At 39.8% G+C, this 19,832-nt stretch overlaps 1 protein-coding gene and 1 long non-coding RNA gene across 4 annotated transcripts in view; both read left to right on the top strand.

Moving 5' to 3' along the window:
- The first annotated feature begins 390 nt into the window (after nt 1-390).
- The window catches only part of LOC145482252 (uncharacterized), a 74,180-nt gene continuing 54,738 nt past the window's right edge, over nt 391-19,832 (top strand). For 2 of the 3 annotated variants that reach the window (XR_014048739.1, XR_014048740.1), the window contains exon 1: nt 789-1,686. This is a non-coding gene — a long non-coding RNA (uncharacterized LOC145482252). Of the gene's footprint in view, nt 500-788; nt 1,687-19,832 lie in introns of those variants that run through there. The other variant, XR_014048742.1, reaches the window with a different exon arrangement.
- Nucleotides 4,618-15,204, top strand: LOC145481317 (uncharacterized). The gene is made up of 4 exons (XM_081459787.1): nt 4,618-5,101; nt 8,387-10,093; nt 10,612-10,966; nt 14,738-15,204. Exons 1-4 carry the CDS (start codon nt 4,993-4,995, stop codon nt 14,793-14,795), a joined length of 2,229 nt encoding a protein of 742 aa, XP_081315913.1. The 5' UTR covers nt 4,618-4,992; the 3' UTR covers nt 14,796-15,204.

The raw sequence follows: 19,832 nt of genomic DNA on the forward strand, positions 1-19,832 counted from the left end.
GCCAGATAGATCTAAAATATCAACACAGTATAACAGATTTTTTTTTCTTGCTTTAAGGTACCTCATTGGGGGAACCAAATTTGTGTTTATGTCGAAAGTTTTGTCAGTTTGCTTTGGCTTTTAAATGGCGTTCGTAAGGAAGTCCACTAACTGGAGAAATATTTGACAAAATCAGTAATTATTTAGGAACAATCTCGCACCTAGCTTGCCTCTTGTATTTTGGGGTGCCAATTCTCGTCCTTAGAGCCTCCATTTCTATTTTAAATGGGTAGCACTGGGGATTAGGAGGGTGCCATGGTTACATAAGTGTAATAAACGTGCGTCACTAGAGAGGTGATAAATCAGCCAATCAAAAGTGTCATATTCTGCGGGGTTTACTCATTAAGTAAGTTATGCGCGACCTGATAGTTTAATGAGACAAACAGTTAGGAGGAATGTTTTTATATACCTTTCGAGTTATTCCGTTCGCTACGAAAGCGCCGGTTGCTCTGAGAAAAAGGTGAGAAGGTACGATAAACTTGAAGTTCCCAGAGGTTTTGCAGCTTCAGTGAAACAATGCTGGATTCGAAGAGGACTGTTTAGTATACTTCCGCCTCTGTCTTGTGCAGAATTTTATGATTAGATTTATTCACTTAGTGACTTTCGACAGCAAGCGATCTCCTATTGTTAACGATAGCGATTTTCTGAGGGAAGAGAGATCGAGCACACCAGCATTAGACCATGTAAGACTTTGACAGAGATTTAAAGTTTAACAATACCTCGTAATTACCGACGGAAACAAAGGTGTAATTGCAGTCACTTCTGTGAGTGACAAGTCATTTTTGCAAGCCTTGTTTTCTTCTTTCGATTTGTTCAATGTTTGCAACGTCGGCACGCTATGCCATAAATAGTGTTGCGCTTTCCAAAACGGCGGACTAGTTGAATGGTAACGTTACAAAGGCTTTAGACTTCTAGTTAATAATATCCCTGGCATCTTACAACTTTGGCCTTCTTTCAGTGTCAAGTGACAGTTCATACAACTCGAGATTCTATCACAATTTTTCCTAGCCTGAAGATCTGAAGACGGAACGTGGCATACATAAGAGCAATCCATTAGTTCTGGGTGAGTTTCAAAGGAAAACGTTCAATGTTTTTACTTCATACTTTGTTCTTTCAAGCACAGTCATTTTCGTCAACATAATCGGCTCTCTCTGTCTTCTTTCCGTAAGTAACGTCTGGCACTATTGTCTGCTTGAAATGACCTCAGGCAAAGCATATTAAAATAGCTGGAGAAGATACTGGACCGAAATATTATTTAGGTATAACCCTCTCGAGGCCCGGTTTAAACGTTGTATTTTACAGGCACTTAATTCGGCAATTAGATTCGGTGCATGTAAAATGCGACGTTCAAACCAGGCCTAAGGCCTCTATTCAACTTTGAAGTTTCACTTATATTTTGTGACAAGGTTACATAATTATATTTGACACTGCTCTCCGATAAAACGACTACAGAGATTAATATATCAACCAATCGGATCTCTAATATGAAGATATGGTGTTAGATGTACTCAGACATTCTTTTGGGTGTGTAGAAGACCAGTGAACGGTTAATTAATTCAGGCAGGGAATTAACAACGAGGACTGTTTATCACCTCTATTTTGAATCATTCGTTTAGTTACAAGGCCGTGGGTTGCACTGACAAAAAGGTAAGGGCGAGACCGTGAATGGCTGAGACATTTAAGTTGTGAGTTTCTTGAAACCTGCTTCACGTTTGCAACTTCACCGAATCGATGATATTAGGTTCGAATAACAATCTAATTCCTCCTCTGTCTTGCACACTTGTATCAGGATCGACTTTCAGTTGCTGGTCAATTTATAATAGCCAAGCTATCCTACTGCTCGGTAATTAAGCTAGTGTCGACGGAAGCTATTCTCAAAAGGAAGAGAAATCGCGTACATTATCTTTATTTAACGAGACCTGGAATTAGGTGAACTATGGACGTCTATTCGCCGGCCAGAAGTCTAATTGCAGACCGGCGATCACTTCTGTGAGTGAAGAGTCTTTTTTGCAGGCCTTGTGCACTTTTTATGTATTTGTTTAATGTTTGCAACAACCCAAATGTGCCATAATTAGTGATGAATGCAGTTTCTAAAATGGCGAACTAGTTAGAGCTTGTTGCATGGTTACGATAGGTTTATATAGACTTCGGGTCAAAAATATCCCTTTGGCTTGAAAGAGTTAAGATTATTTATATGGCCTTCTTTTCAAGTGTCAAGTGACAGGTCAGACAACTCAAGATTTTATTACGTTTTGTCTTGACGCGATCGAAGATTTGTAGACGAAACATGAAGGCTTATACAAGAGTAATCCATTAGAGTGAAATAATTAAGAGATCAACTCGGTTCAGGCAACAGTACGTTTCAAGGGAAAATGCACATCTACTGTTCTTTTATTTTTGTTCAATGTGATGTAAAGATTCCTGTTTAGTGTGAAACTAGCGAGATATCTTTGCCCGAGGGCATGAACTTTTTGCAAACGGTCGTGGTTGCCTTCATAGATAAGGACTTCAATAAAATGTTTTCGCTGATTTGAGAAGCAGATTTGCGAGGGAAAAACCCAAACAAAGCTAAGACGATAAAAATTTACTAGAGAATTAACGTAGCAATCCGCCGTAGGAAAAAAGATGGCGTTTAGTACATTTACCCATAATTCTTAGCACACGGAAACTTAAAAAACGCTCATAAAAACGTACAGAAACGTTCCAAAACCTTCAAACCCAGTGTACATAATGTCGATAGCACAGGGAGAAATACTGCAAAAATGTGGCTTACCTTGTACTTTACAGGCTGTGTTAGGCTCGCATGATGTTGTGGTAAAATGTACAGCCGCCATCTTTTTTCCTACAGAGGATTCACCAGCCATTGTAATAACTAACCGGCACCCATAGCGTTGGAGCAAAAGTTGAGATCTCAGAAGGTTATAAAATGCCGCCATTGATTACATTACACACAACTGATGCAGTCTGACGAAAATCATTGGAGAAAGTTCGGAATTTCTTCCTACGTTTATAAATTGCAAGCGTGATTACAAATGCATTGGAGGCTATAGTCTATTTTTATCTTCTTTAGTTAAGGAAGACCTGGTTGACTTGTTGACGCAATGGCTGAAAACGGTAAGTCATATTCCAATTCCTTCAAGATAAAGAGGTATTTTGAACTTTTCTTTCTTGGTCCCATTTACTTAATGGCATTTATGTGGTAGAGTCTATTCGTGACTATTTAACTACGAAAGCTAGTTTTACGGAAGTAGATTATAGAGGAAATTTAATGAGCCTTCGTTGGATACGAGGTGTTAGATGGCATGATTGTTTTATTTAATTCTTCAATCAACTGGACAATCAGGACATTTCAGCGTGATTTAATTAAGCGAAGTGATGGTATGAAAAGGCGGGAAAATTTGTGGCGCGGCGTTTTGAAAAGCAATCAAGATATTCCTTGCCCAGTCTCCTTCTAATTATGTAGGAATGAGCTAAAAACTCATCAAGAAGAAGGGCTAAGCCCGAGACGTTTAGATTACCAGCGAATATTCGACACTTTTAAGAGCCTTTTGAACCTTATATATTTCTTTTAGTTTTTATGGGAAGATTCGGTGTAAAATCGTTGCAGTGAACATGGTGAAAATAATATGCTTTGTCGACTGAAGTATAAAAAGGACGAGCCCCGAACTTAAGGCAATAAACCTTACTACAGTGCTAAGCTTAATTCTATTCCGAAAATCTGTCTTCACTTTCTGAAAAAAATTGTGCTGGTTTCTGGACACTGCTTTTCGCTTTCATTCAGTCTCTCTTGGTGTACATTTGCAAGCCTTTTCAAGTACTAGAAATTATTTCGTGCCAAAGTCTGCGTAGCTGAGCCACTGAACAGTGGTTTTTTTGTGATCATTTGTTTTGTGTGTTGAAGGACGAACTTTATGAACATCTGTGAAGAAATATCTTTTCGCCCTTGTAAGAGAAAATGCTGAGATAAGCATTTTTGTTCTTGATTCAAAGCTAATCATCTTTGAAAAATGCGTGGTTACCCTCCATATTTTGGATTCTAGTAGCCCTTGCTAAGTAAGATCTACATTTTCCTCATGGTCTTCAGTTAAATCTGGGGAAAGACCTATGTATTTTGTAGGCACTGTCCTTAACAAGTGCTTCATGTTCCTCGGCCAGATTAACATACGGGCTCCGCAACTTCACCAATAAAACAGGAAACTAATCCAGGTAATTTGAACTTTTTAGGGCGGGACTTTATAACCTAAAAACACACCACTTTGTTTTTTTAAACTTTCTTCGTGGCTAAGATTTAATTCCAAACCGTGGTAAAGCATACATTTTTAGAAAGCTTGAAGGCCAAAGATTATGAAAAAATATTTTTGTACCTCAGAACTGTATTGTAACCTGACACCGGCTGATTAAATCTGCTACCCGCTGGGGAATGTCAGGGCTTACTTGAGAGAAGATAACTCTCACAAGAACTGATCAAAAGGAATAATTTTTACATTTTTTAAAAGAAGACAAACAGCTTGCTGTTTTGGGGGAGATTTTCGAAAAGTTAAAAACGCTCTCACTCACTCACGCATAAAATGGTGACTAGTGAAATCTGATATGGAAAATTCAGCACGCGTTTCAAAGCATAACTTCTAGAAGATGCACTGGATGGAATTGTTCTCTGCGTAAAACACAAAACTTACTCAGAATACCAAATCCTGAAAATTTCAGCTCAATTGGACAAATCTTCTCAAAATTTCTAAATAGCTCGTTTTGAGAAAACGAGCTTTGAACTTACAATAACAGAAATTCTCAAAATAAAACTTCAATACCTGAAGAATTCAAATTCCGATACAAACAAAACTTCGAATTCTTTACAGAATTTTAGGTTAAGTCCCGCCGATAGTAATGGAGATGAAGTTTGAGAATGGAAAACTGATAAGGGAATGACGGGATGGGAAAGTGAGTTGATGGGAGAGAATGGTAAGCAAACAGCTTGGCCATGACTGGGTCATTGATATTGGCGACTGTTGTTCCCTACTAGATCAGCATGAGGGTGCCAGACGTTCAACACAAGAATCTTTTGCAGGTAATTTGAACTTTTATATTTTTATGAAAGACTCAACATCAAAAACAAAAACAAGAACAAGAACAAGAACAACGACAGCAACAAAGAGAAGCGTTATTTCTATTGAAATAAATTTTTCCAACATTGCAGAAACATAACGTATTTTGAATTGGGTGTAATCGTAAACATGCGAACATTTTGTCATCCAATCAGAAGTAAAACCAAAACCTACGGTGGCCCACAACTGTGACGGCAAAACAAAAAGTCACGGCACTACAAACTACGGCAAGACAATGTTATCTGACAGCAAAACAAAATTAACTCACGGCAGAACACCTTTAATTCACGGCAAAACAAAATGAACTCACGGCAGAATACCAGTAATTCACGGCCAAACAAAATTAACTCACGGCAGAACACCATTAATTCACGGCAAAACAAAGTTATCCCGCGGCAAAAACAAAGTTTACTCACGGCGAGCGAACGGGGACACTCACGTCAAAACAAAGAAAACGAGTTGGTCAGCGTTTGTCAGCGGTTGTTATTTGCATTTGAAATGGTACGTCGTGAAACAGTAACACTACTCGCTCGGAAACCGCCATTTTTAAGCGATGACGTCATCGTCATCGCTTATAGCTGGCATGCAGCATTCCTCTGGATAAATGTGTCGCACACGATTTATCCCTAGGTGGAAGCGAAATGCACTCTGGGAGCTGGTGAATAGGACACACCAAAAATTTGCCATCTTTGGTTTCGGGGAGTGAGAAACTTGTCCTTTGCGGCCGACCTTTGCAGTTTGGAGGATCCGCGGAGTGCCTTTAACTTAAGCTCCATCTTATGTACCTTGACAAATTCGTTGACCTTACGCTCAACATTGTTTTGCGTGAAATTCTTGAGAATGAACAGGTCATGCTGTTCAAAACTTCTCAAAGTAAACACAATGCAAGCGTTACGCTTTCGGTAGCATTGCGGAATGCAATTTGAACTGGATGCCCTATGTTGTATATATACAGTGAGATATTGATCATAGACCTAACAATTAGTTTTTGTGAATTATACCTGTTTGCTTATTCGCAGAAAATGCGCTTTAGGGGTTAGTTTTTAACCACTCATTGTCATCTTTAGATTTTTCCGCGTGACTGAAACCCGTCACTTCAATGTATTAAGCCTGTTATTTGTTGCCAATTTATTTTAAACGTAAGCGAGTTGCGTGAATCGAGACAAAAAAAAGTGCTAAAAACAGCCTGGTTATCATGGTTACCCCTGCAACAGTATATTGGAGAACACTTACTTGACCTCTGAAAATGCAGGCACAATGGACAAGTTACATTTTGTGGGAGTCATGCGTTGTAGGTTTATTTTGTTTGAGATGGTAGTTGATTTGGCCTGCACCCTCATGAACTAAATGCTTGTAAATTCTCTTGCCATAACCAAAACAGCCGTAATGCAAGCCTAAAAGCAGAAACGGTTCAAAAACAAATATTTTGTTAATCTGAACCTATTTTCATCCACACATCCCTTAGCATCCTAGGCAGACGCTGTATCGCACGTTCCTCCTAAGGAAAAATTGTAGACTGCAGAAGAGGCTTCTGATCGTTTTTTTTTTCAATTATTCATTTCTTAACTTGTGACAATTGTTCTCACACCCCTGTCGATAAATGAACTCAAATTCCGTTTTCAAATACCCTATACAAATACATCCTAATTTTGCAAGTGTCGGCAAAAAGAAACGTCATCGCTTCTGCATGCATTGCGTGCCGTTTATTTAATAGTGCAGTCTCCTTTATCTCGAGCATATGATGTTTTGCAGCGCTTGCGGCTAGTTAGTCGATCAAAATGCCAACTTTTGCAAAGACTGTGGTAAAGGTACGTTTCTCAATGTAAAGTAATCGTATTTGCATCTCTTTTAGTTCCGAATAACGATAGACACCGCACGTAAGAAGTCGGACAAGCTGCTCGGTACGAATACTTTAGATTAAAAACGTACCTTTACCACAGCCTTTGCAAAAGTTGTCATTTTGATCGACTATTGAACCACAAGCGCTGCAAAACATCATGAGCTCGAGACAAGGAACACTGCACTAAAAACGGCGGTTTCCGAGCGAGCAGTGTGTTACTGTTACACGACGTACCATTTCAAATGCAAATTTAATTTGCACATAGTCCTGCTAATTGTAACTCCTTTTAGGAGTGCCCTATTAGCAGTAATGCTAAATCTCATTGATACGTAAACAAAGTTATTATTATTAACAACCGCTGACCAACTGCTGCCCAACTCTTCGTTTTGCCGTGAGTAAACTTTGTTTTTGCCTCGAGTCAACTTTGTTTTGCCTTGAATTAGTGGTGTTCTGCAGTGACTTAATTTTGTTTGGCTGTGAATTAATGGTGTTCTGCAGTGAGTTAATTTTGTTTTGCCGTCAGATAAAATTGTCTTGCCGTGAGTAAAGTTTGTAGTGCCGTGACTTTTTGTATATGATCAAATCCGCAGTGCAATACAATCATTCAGCTAAACAAGAATCCTAAAAGACTAAAAACTAAATATTAAATTCTAAAAACCTTTTAATTATCAGTGGCGCACAGTGATTGTATAATTAGTGCATGTTGCAACTGTTGTAACTGGTATTTGCTTGAAATTCAGGATTCTATTTTTTTCTTTACTAAAACTGAGTCGTCTTTAATTGAGTAATAGTTTAGACAATGAAGTAGGAAATGTTTCTTCTTTAACGTTGAGAGCACAAACAGTTCAAAGTTGTCTAGATTTTTGAACATATTCCTATTTCAGTCTGATCAATCTGTAAATCATAGTTGCTCATCAGTCTTACAATCTTTTCTTCACCTCTCTCCCCAAGGGGGGGGGGGAGGGGCAAATGTCAAGAAAAAAACATCAGGAGAATTGTAGAATGAACAGTTCCCTACTGCCGACCAACGCATAATTTCAATTCAATTGATTAAAACATATAGACAGAACCAAAAGAACAAATAAACGAGCTTATACAGAACGTTAACAAAACTTGGATAAATTCAGAGTTGATAAAGTTATAAAAGCTCTGAAGCTGATTACGCTGAATGCAGCCAGACATCGTCCACTTTATCAATGATTATACTTTACAAGGTTGATGGTTAGTGTTCTGGGAACAACCATATTCATTTGTTGTCAGATTCTCGTTCTTATTAGGTGCTTTGCAGTCTTTTAGCTTGATGCTTTTAGGAAAGCACTTTCATTAGCGATATCTATCTGACCCGTCCTTGTAGAGGGAATTTTATATACACAAGTTGTCGACTAACGAAATAACAATTGTTTCACAGGAGCCTTCAGATATCTTTCCCATCTCCCTCAGACAATACCGCATTTTGTCAGTCGTGTCCAGGAATGCAATGCCATTAGCAGTCACCTTTGTCCAAAACACGATTGCAGATGTGTTCTCGTCCATGGCGTTATTGGTGTGGGTAAAACAACCACGGCTATCAAGGTGGCAAACGACAGATTGAACTCCGACAGTCGTACCGTGGTTGTTTATATCAACTGCAGATATATTAATTCTCTGGACGATTTCGCAGAAAAGGCTCTTCAACAAGTTTACCATTACCCCGTCGACAACCCGATATCGGAGCTAAAAAATCGTCTGAAAAGCCAAGATTGCTACACGGTGTTGTTGCTGGACAACTTCGAATTTCTGCTACATCTGGGCGACGTTGGGCAAGAAACTCCCCATGAAGGAGCAGTGGTACAAAACCCAGCATGCGAAGAATCGACGATCATGAAAATCATCACTGAAATTGTGATGATCTCAGGAAAAGTCAAGTTACTGGTCACCTCTTCAGAGAGAGTTGCGTTCCCGAGCCTAGGGCAGGAAGAGGTTCATCTGGATTGCTTTAAACCAGAAGAATCATTTCAGCTTCTGCAAAAAGTTTGTAGAGATAGGGTGCAAGACCCACAATGGGCGTACCAGCTATCAGAGATTTGTAGCGGCATTCCACTCGTTCTCTACACTTTAGCCTTGTCACACCACGACCTGCTTAGTCTCGTGGAACTTATGAACTGCTCGTTGCCACAAGATACGTTTGAGTTCTTGAGAAAGATTCAGGCAGTCCCAATGGAAGAAAAGATCGGTGTTTGCCTCGACATTTGCTTTGGCAGACTTTCTGAACAAGAACAGAACACCCTTATAACATTGGCACTTGTTAGAGGGCGTTTTACTCTGTCTAGAGCTGAACAAATATTTCGTTCGCCGATGCTGAGCGAACATCAGCTGACAAAAAATGCATTACAACTGGCAAAGCGATCTCTTCTGGAACAGAACATCGTTGGGCGTGATTGTTTGTATACTTTTCTCAGAGTCATTCGCGATTACTGCAAAGAAAAGGCATTAGATCAGTTTCGTGAAGTCTTTGTCAATGCGCGGAATGTGTTCATCGATCACTTCTTTACCTTCCTGGCAGACACATTCAGACTGTTCCTGAGCAAGAACGTTTCAGACGCAATCACAGCTTTCCGACGAGAGGAAGAAAACATCATGCAACTTACTGAGTGGTGTGACAACGGCAAAATGACTGTAGTACAAATTGGAAAGTGCATCGATGTCTTCAACAGCGTCGGGGAGCTTCTGGCAAAGATGATTGGAAAGGAGAAATATGAATCTGTTTTCAAATTGTTGAGAAAGAAGTCTGAAGAAATGAGAGATCAAAAGAGATTGAGTAAGTGCCTCACCTCCCTGGGAATCAAACAAGTGTTCCACTGCTCGTGTTCACCAGGTCTGTGTGATGTAGCCGCGGAACGAGCCAAGGAATATTTGGTGGAAGGAGACAGAATTCAGAGCAGTCTGGACTTGGACGACTTGGACATCAGCACTAGAAATAGCCGGGCTCAATGTCTCTCCAAACTTGGTCGATGTCTCGCAAAAGAAGGCCAATTCCTTGAAGGGAAAGAGAAGATCCAGCAGGCAATCGACATTAGACAACGACATCGGGACGAGGACATCGTCATGCTTGCGGCAACATACAACGATATGGCAGGTACGTGTCATGTTTATTGTATATGTATACTCGGTTTCAGCGAGGCCTTGCGACAGTAAAATAGTCTTGTTCATCAACACAACACAATGATACCAGCCAAGAGTCTGGCCACGACCAGTCGGATTGGGATTCTAACCCACTAACAATTGGACGCTCTTGCCTCGCACAGTCCGATCCTAGCGGATCTTCCCATCCTTTCCCGAACAGCGGCTGGTAATGGAGTCTTATGTAGAGTTTAATAGGCCCTTTGCACGATCCGGTCACGTGGTACAAAATCACTCATGCTGGTGAGCAAGTTGCACAGTGGGACTTCCAAAACAATGCCACTCGTACCAGTCCACCTGGACCTGCCTTTGTTTTGGAAGTCCCACTGCGGAACTTGCTCACCAGCATGTGTGATTTTGTACCATGTGACCGGATCGTGCAAAGGGCCTATTTTTTATTAGTGTTCCTTGTACTTAACTATAAGGCATCAAGACAGAGGAATAATAACATTTTCTTGTAAATTATTTTGGTAGTGGCCTTATCGCTCGAAGGAGACCACCAGCAAGCCATTTTAGTCAGAGAACGACAGACCCTTCCAATTTACAGGGAGCAGCTGGGTGATCATCCCTTCACGGCAACCATCCTCAACAATCTGTCCAATAACTACTATGCTCTTGGTCAATACGACAACGCTAAGCAGTATTCAGATGAAGCACTGAGGATGCGACTTGAGTTGCTGAAGGATCATCGTGACACGGCCAAGTCTCTGTTTGATCTTGGTATGGTGCACAAAGAAAGAGGAGAACTCCAGGAAGCGAAAGAATGTCTTGAAAGGTCTCAGACCATCCAGGAGAAGGTGCTGGATGACAACATCAGGGATCTTCAACGGTATTTTGGGGTTTTTCATTGTAGCATCGGCTTGCTTAAACATCGGTTTTAGCTTAACTCAGAGGCCCAGCGTTGGCAAACTTATTGTCTATCAATCACGATTGATTGATAGACAGCACTCGACAGAGCCTGCGTTTTTTTTTTTTGCAAATTATGGCAGAAAGCGTCGCTATACATGTCAGTTCTATCGATACTAAGACATGATTGATCATTGCAGTTATACACACAACTTAAGCAGTTGCGAAATTAAAGCCTGAACAGGATTCGAACCCATGACCTCTACGGTACCGTGCAGTGCTCTACCAACAGAACTATCAAGCCCACTGGGAGCTGGTCACATTGTGAGTTCGTAATATACCCGTAATTTAATTTCACAACTGCTTAAGTTGTTTGTATTACTGCGATGATCAATCATGTCTTCATATTTTTCTCCGCAGTTGAAATATATGATATTTCGTATATTCCCTTGCATTCTTCACCATCTACGGGTACATTACGAACTCATAATGTGACCCGCTCCCAATTGGCTTGATAGCACAGTTGGTAGAGCACTGCACCGGTATCGCAGAGGTCATGGGTTCGAATCCCGTTCAGGCCTGAATTTGTTTCAGGCTTTAATTTCACAACTGTTTAAGTTGTGTGTATAACTGCGATGATCAATCATGTCTTCATGTCTTTCTCTGCAGTTCAAAGATATGATATTTCGTATATTCATTTGCAGTCTATCGATATTCTTGCTCAGTCACTGGGTTATGCTAAGACAATAAGGCTGGGTTCCTTGGGAAGATTTGAATCAGTGTTTATGATCCAGGATCACTCAGATCATCACTGTACATCAAAGGAACCGAAGAATCCTTGTCAAAAGAAGATTCATTGGTTCCTTTGATGCACCATGACCCGATTGATCTTGGATCATAAAATGGGTCATATATAAATCCTGACCAGGATAATAACGCACATTTAGAGGGTATGTTCTCGGTTTCTATAGATTGGACTTAAATAATTTCCTGCTGATATTTACTTCGACAGCATTTCCCTAAGCTCTGCCTGATATGGTTGTTGGTTCACAAGTCATAAAATCTATAAAACTGGCCATACATCACGAGAAAGGACTTGCTGATTATGAAAGGAAGACATTCGCATTTACCCTTAGGTTTTGAAAGATTACTTGACGGCATTTTACATTGTAAGAGTATGTGAACGGGCAAGGACAACGAAGATACATACATACATACTTACATACATACTTTATTGACTTTCCCTTTAGAGGCTTTTCAAAGACAATACAATAATAATTTAAAACTACTTAATAACTCTAAGATTCATTAAGATTAATTAACTAGAATTAGGAATCTATAAAATCCTTAATAAGTTTACGTTTAAGATAAAACTTAAAAGCAGATACTTTCTCGAGAGTTTTTAGAGAGCTATCCATGGAGTTCCAGATACTGACTGTTCTGTAGTAGAACGTTCTCTGACCACTGGCAGACTTAAAAAGAGGAATGTTCAGCATTTGTGAACTTCTTGTGGCACGTCCGCTTATTTCTCCTCGCTTACTGAACTGGGAAGACAGATACTCCGGCACGCGAGATGTTAGACATTTGTAGGCCATGATAGCGCTCCTGAAATATAACTGAGTCGCGACTGGTAGCCATTTAAGCTCTTTTAAAACTGGTGTGATGTGATCATATTTGTGTGTACTGGTCGCAATTCGAGCGGCAAAGTTCTGAATACCTTGTAATTTATTTATATTACTTTTTGATGTATTCGCCCACACGTTCGAACAATAAAAAAGTTTACTAAAAACTAAAGTATTTATAATAGTTAGTAGGGTGCATTTGTCAAAAACATGCTTTGTGCGGCTTATTTGACCGAGACAAGACATACAGGAGGAGACAGTTTTGGTAATGTGTTCGTCATAGGTCAGGTTCTTGTCCAAAATCACCCCAAGATCTTTAGCGGTGTGTTCCGGTACGAGTTCTCTTCCCATGAAGGTGAGGCTGGGAGTGTCCAGTCTGGAATGCATTTGCCTGCTGCCAAACACCATGAGTTTAGTTTTGCTTGGGTTCAACAATAAATGGTTGTTGGAACACCATTGACCTATTCTATGCAAATCAACTCTTAAGTCAGCAAAGGCGTTTACAGTATCTTTCATTTTGAAGGATATAACTAGCTTAGTGTCGTCCACATAGCTCTGGACGCTGCAATTCTGTGGTGCTGAAGAAAGATCATTTGTGTAAATGCTAAATAAAAGTGGTCCCAGTATACTTCCCTGCGGAACGCCACAGACTATGGGCAAGGGCTCTGACAATGTTGAATGGATTCGAACCACTTGTCGTCTATCATTAAGGTAGCTACCAAACCACTGGATAACTGGGTCTGAGGCGCCTACATCTCGCAACTTCAAAATTAGGGTTTCGTGGTTGACGCTGTCGAATGCCTTACTCATGTCTAAGAACACTACCGAAGTCAACATCTTCTGGTCTATCGCTTTAAGAATAGTGTCGGTTGTTTCTATGACAGATGTTTCGGTTGAGTGCCATTTTTTGTTGCCGCTTTGGGTCTTTGTTAACCTGTCGTTTAAATGCAAGTAAGAAGTGAATTGATTATGTACGACCTTTTCACACACTTTTGATAAAACTGGTAGAAGAGAGATTGGTCTGTTGTTATTTGCCAGTTCGTGGTTTCCACCTTTATGGAGAGGTGTCACTTCAGCTAATTTCCAAGCTGTAGGAAATTTGCATGTTTCAATAGAAGTGTTGATAATAGACGTAATTACTGGAAGAATCGGGTTTAGGCAGTCCTTCAAAACACGAACAGAAATCTTGTCGATCCCTGGGGCTTTGTTTGATGGCATTGATGATATTATGCGTTCAATCTCGCCACTGCTTACGGTATTCGAATGAAACTGCTCGCATGAAGGATATTGTCTTGGGACAAAATAATTTCGGTTGAGTGTTATGTTGCATTCATTAGCCAATGACTGGATTTTTTCAACGGAACTCTGGCCAACAGAAACGAAAAACCGATTAAACTCATCTGCAACAGTTTTGTTGTCCTTGCTGAAGATTCGCTGGGATTTGGATTTTCTAGGAATTATTTGGCGGATTGCTTTCCAAATATTGTTTGTATTGCCTGGGTTTCTTTGAATCTGTTCTGTGAAGAATTCTCGTTCAGCAATTTTAATTTCTCTTTTAACCTCCTGTCTTAAGTTTCTGTAAGCCGTCCAAGCCATAGGATCATTTCGTTTTCTTGCTTCTTTGCGCCAATCGTCTCTTGTTTTCATCAGCGCACGAATGTTATCAGTTACACATGGATTTGGCTTTCCGCGGACTTTAAAGGTTTTAATCGGAGCGTGTTCGTCGAGTATAGAAGAAAAAAGCAGATTGAATACGTGAAGCTTATCCTCGACCTCATCAAAAACATCAACTATTGACCACGGTGCTTTTGCAATATCATCATGAAATGTGTCGGCCTTGTAATGCTTGTAGCTTCTGGTAGTGATATATACAGGTTTAGAGCGCTCTTTCTTTAGTTTTAATGTAATGTAGACTAGGTCGTGGTCGCTGATCGAGCTTTCCAGAACCATAACATTGTGAACTTGCTTAGTATCTGAAGCTAGGATTACGTCCAAAATTGAGCTGGTGGTTAAAGATAGATAAGATAAAGCATAGAGAAAAAAATACACTGTGTAGTGCTGATGAGTAACAAAACTACTGCTTGTTTATACAATTATAATGAAATGATGTCTTGCTTGATCTCCTCACACAGAACTAAAGAACAGATTGAAGATGTGCGCCACCGTCTTGCCCGCCAACAGCTGGAGTAAGATCCATTGAGTAGGGGGACACAATCCAGAGTTTGTAAATGGTAGACATGGTTGACGTTTTAATCTGATCCCAGCATGAAACCTAACACGAAGAGAAGCTAGGGGTTCTCTCATTTATTAATGCGTGCTGGGATTAGGCTTCTAATTTAAAACGTTAGTTGTAGACAGCAAAAGATTATCGATAGCTTAAAAGATCGAAGCAATTAAGGTATCTTTAACAGGTTGTACTAAAATTAAATCACCTTACATGTAGCGGATCCAAACAAACGAGACAGTTTTGGGATCTTTTGGTGTTACCAACTACTAAGTGTTTCCTAAAAACAATGAAAATGTTTCTTACCAACCATTTCAGAGGACAATTTGGCACATCTGAATGTGCAGCGAACGTTATTAATCAGGCTCTCGCATAGGTATTTAGAAATTAATAACTTCAGTTTCCGGTGCGTGGAATTATTTTATCGAGCGCTTAGGTGCTAGTATCCTTTATTGTGATCGCTTTGTATGTTTTACGAGTCTTGCAGTATTTCCGTAAGTTTAGTAGAGATGCGCGCTCATCAGAGAGAATGACGGGCATTGAATACCTTAAGCTAGCTATGCATGTATGCGCGGCGCCAAAGAGTAAGAATTTTGAGTCGTTTTAGTGGTTTTCCCATGTAGATTTCTCTTGGAAAATAACACGCAGAAGTAAATTCTTCTGCTGAACACTTCGACAAACAACGGTACGATAAAACGGCAATTGGATGCAAATAGATTTAAGTTTGATGAGAAATGCTCGTTTTTATTTCTTGTTTTCCACGTTTTGGTAATTTAACATTTTTCATTTAAAATTGTTTCTACACCTACGAAATTATTTCATGCAAAGAAGGATACCTTGGCGGAAAACAAAATCTCCAAGCGCTCCAGAGCGATTTGAAATTTCAGTAATTAATATCTTGACGTTTTCAGTTTAAGGTTTACCAGTACAGGAACATTTCGTGGTGAGGAATAAAGACAAAAGCGTGTTTAAGACTCGCGCCTATGGATTGATAGATTCCCTTGGAAATTTTTTATGTCCTAAAAAACTACAATTCGTAAGTGGAACTATCAGCATATAGGCCCTAGACACGTTGCTCTTTAAAGGGAAAATATATTCTATATTTGCTCTCGTTTTCTATGGCAATGATTCGCCCTTAGAAAACCCAGGCTCGTAGTCTGTTTGTCAATTCTGGATTCTCAGCAAACGTCTGCTTAACAGACAACTTTCTTTCTTTATAAAATCTCTCTTAAGATGTAGGCTGGTGCTTGCCTTCAGTTCATTTCATAGCGCAACATTTTCAAAGCAATTAGGACAAATTTGGCGAGACACTGTCGGATGTTGTAAATACATTTTATTCAACTCTACTAAGGGAATATGTATTCGCTTATTTTAACGCGTACTGCATGCACTTACTTGGACGTATGTAGCCTGTATGACTGATGTAGCAGACTGTCCATACGACTGAAGTACAAACGTAAGAATACAAAGAGATGTCTAGATGAATGGCGCAGGGGGAAGGCGACTATCCATGAATTCTCGTAAATGAAATCAAGCTTTATGATGAAAACATAAATTGATCGCAATCGTGGTTTCTCGGTTCCAGGCACTCTCGGTTGCTTTCTTCGCCCACGTGGGTAAATCATTATCATTTAGCAGTCCGTCGCATCGAGTAAAAGTACAAAAAATATTTCACTAAATTTGGCACAGTTTAAGTATTAGGATATATAATTTTTTGAGTAAACACTTCGGTTGTGTATAGATCGTTTTCACATGACGTCATCACTTTCTAAAATCCAAAACTAAACGGCCACCAAAGTTTTTATCCTCGTCAGGTATAAGAGGCGGCATATTTATATCTGCTTACAATTTTACAGCTCAATAACGTGATTCGTTTGGAATCCAGAGCATTTTAAATTTCAGGGTTATGGAGGTGCGTGACACAAGGCTACGATCGAGTTCGTCGAAAAATATATACTTATCTCATGATTTTGAGCCTTTTTAGAAGTTAGAGCATTAGGAAAAGTGCTTCTGTAAATGCTTGTTTGATCAGTACTGATAATCAGTCGCCTAGATAGCCAAAGGAAGTTCCAGATGTTTACACTATTTTCCGGCCGCCATATTGGTGTACCACGGAGGTACCTCAACATGGCGTTTTCATACTGGGCTCTGTAAATATCTGCGAAACATTTCGACGAATATCTGAAGTTTGGGGAAACGCACGGGCCTAAAACTTGGAGAAGTGTCTTATTTAGATATCTTCTATAAATCATAATTTCATAGCTTTCTCCAAATATATGGTTTCGATTTATTTTTTTATTGCGTGACTGTGAAAACGATCCATTGAAGACTTGGCCTTGTAGACCCGACGTTTATTTGAATCCGACGTTTGCGAAAATACGTTTTACTGTATTTCATTTGCCTGGTGTCTTACCGATGGGACTAAAGAAGGACTATTATAAATACGAAACTCAAGTCGTAGAATTTTATTGTGCTCTGAGTCTTCTTAGACTATTAGGCATTGATTAGAAACTTAACGTTGCCCTTACTCCGGTGGGGGGGGGGGGAGGGAGGGAGAGGGGGGAACTCCCATATAAAAAGGACGGGGGTGCTCGTCGGAAATTTTCAAAAGAACCCGTAAGAGTTATTAAGATCCTGTTTTGTAGGCGTGGTTTGAAATGTTTTTTCTCCCGTAAGAGGTACCAATTCTTACCTAACACATTATCTCCCGTGATATTTTTTCGGCTCAATATCCTAAAAGGTACCGCGAAAGCTCCAGCCGTGGACCTTTCGAGTCTTAACACCCTGAAAGGTACCAAAACCCCTCTCTTAACCTCTAAAAGGTATGACGAGCACCCCCCGTCCATTTTATATGGGAGTCCCCCCCCCCGGTGCCCTTGTACTTTCAGTCACAATGTTCGTTTCAAACCAATTGACACCATGTCATAATTTAGAAGCGTGTACACTTTGTAAATACCGTGTTCTATATGTATAGTAAACGGGTTATGTATTTTTCATGGCTCACGTAGTATTCATTTGGGGTGTTAAACTGTCAAATTGAAAGGACCTAGAAGACATTGACAAGTGTATTCTTTGCAGGCCTGAATCAATGGAAAAGGATTTTTTTTTCTTACAAACCGAAAAATCTGGCAAGTTTTTGTTACAGAATTATAGTTTTAACTTTGTAGCAGTCGAAAATTTCTGGGTCTCTTTTTATTGCTGTATGAATTTGCTTATTTCTTTGCTTCCTGAATGTTTCAAGCGTATATGACCACACCGAAAGCTGGTGGAAAGTCCGTGAGAACGGGGGGACTTCCATATTAAAAAGGCTGGGGTGCTCATCGGAAATTTTGAAAAGAACCAATATCCCGTTGGATGTGCGTGGCTTGAGTTTTTTTCACCCCTTAGAGGTACCAATTCTATTAAACACATTTAAAACTGAATGTGATAAGTTGTGAATTCCCGGTGTAAATGTGACAAAATTAAAAACCGGTTCCTACAGGAAATAACAAGTAAACTGTGGTGATGACATGACGATAAAACGCATCGTTGGAAAACAAAAACTCTATCTTTTTACTTCTTGTTTCACGGAAAAAAATCAGTTGATTGACAAATATGTCCTGTCATATTTTTTCAGCTCAGTACCCTAACAGGTACAGCGAAAGCTCCTGCTGTGGACCTTATGAGGCTTAACACCCTAAAGGTACCAAAACCACTTTTTTAACCCCTGAAAGGTACGACGACCACCCCCCTCCTTTTTATATGAGAGTCCCCCCCCCCCGGGGATAAAGGCAGAGAGCCGCTACGATATGACATGGACATGGATGTTTCTTTTCTCTTCTTCAGACATTTGGAAACAGACCAAAGCAATGTGGTTGATTTAGAGTGTTGCAAGCTTAAAAACAATCAATTGTAAAGAAGCGTACAGAAAAAAACACAATCTTGTAGATACCTTCTAGACTTACATGGAATATTCCAATGAAGTGCCCAGACCACCTTTCGGTCTCTTTTCGGCTTTAACGCTTTCCCGATCCACAACGTCTATTGTTATGTTTACTCCTGCTTATTCATGTCCTTCGCCAGTTTCCTCATTTGCAAAACTACATATCCAATAAATAAGGATACACATCTTTCTATCTATCTGTATTTTCAAATTAGTTTTAGCATCAGCCAATTGATCCTGAGTGTGCATGTTATACCGTTAAGGGTTGACAGATATTAATTTGTTATATCGAGGGTTTGTAAGTTTACTTCTAAATTATTAGTTTTGTCTTCAGAACTCTTGAATTTTTTCATTTTGTATTAATTTTGTAAATATTTTTTCCCAATTTTTTGATGTACTTTTGGTTTTTCATGCATAATAAAGAAAGCGCACGCCACTTGTGTGAACACAGGCCTGGAGGTTGTTGCCTTTTACATGATAAATGTTTTAATTCGTTGAAATCTTTAGTACTGAATGACTTTCGCGCTGTTTATGGAGCAGTGACAGGAATCTCACTTTGGTCCAGGCCAAAGCGGGTTAAGGCGCTTGGTCTGTTCAAGTGAGCAAAATCGACAGAAATTCATTATGTTCTTAGAAGAAAAACAAGTCTGCTAACGACTAACATCGCTGGGTCCCCCCCCTCCTCCAACCCCTGCATTTAATTTACTGCTACCCAGGTGGACAGAGGCACTGTCAGTGGTTTGGTGAAATCACTCTGAGTGTGACTCGTGTCCAGTCTTAATCATCTACTAAGACATGTTGAATTCTCTTTCCCATAATCCCTCTCGTCTAACAATTACACAAGAACTGGGAACGAGTGAGGTTACAAGCTTTCAATGTCCGAGTGATATTCCCCAATGTTCAAAAGATCTTGCGTGCTGCAAAAAACATTTCAAGTATAATAGCCTCCATTTGACTTAAAAAATATGCTTGTACATCATCTATTTATCTGTTCCCGAAGCTTACAGTTTTCCTCGAACGTCTCTCCGCGCTGAGAAAACTGTTCGCTTTTCGGAACAGATAATCCGCAGACAAACATCCA

This window comes from Orbicella franksi, chromosome 1, assembly GCF_964199315.1.
Source record: "Orbicella franksi chromosome 1, jaOrbFran1.1, whole genome shotgun sequence".
NCBI classification, from domain to species: Eukaryota; Metazoa; Cnidaria; class Anthozoa; order Scleractinia; family Merulinidae; genus Orbicella; species Orbicella franksi.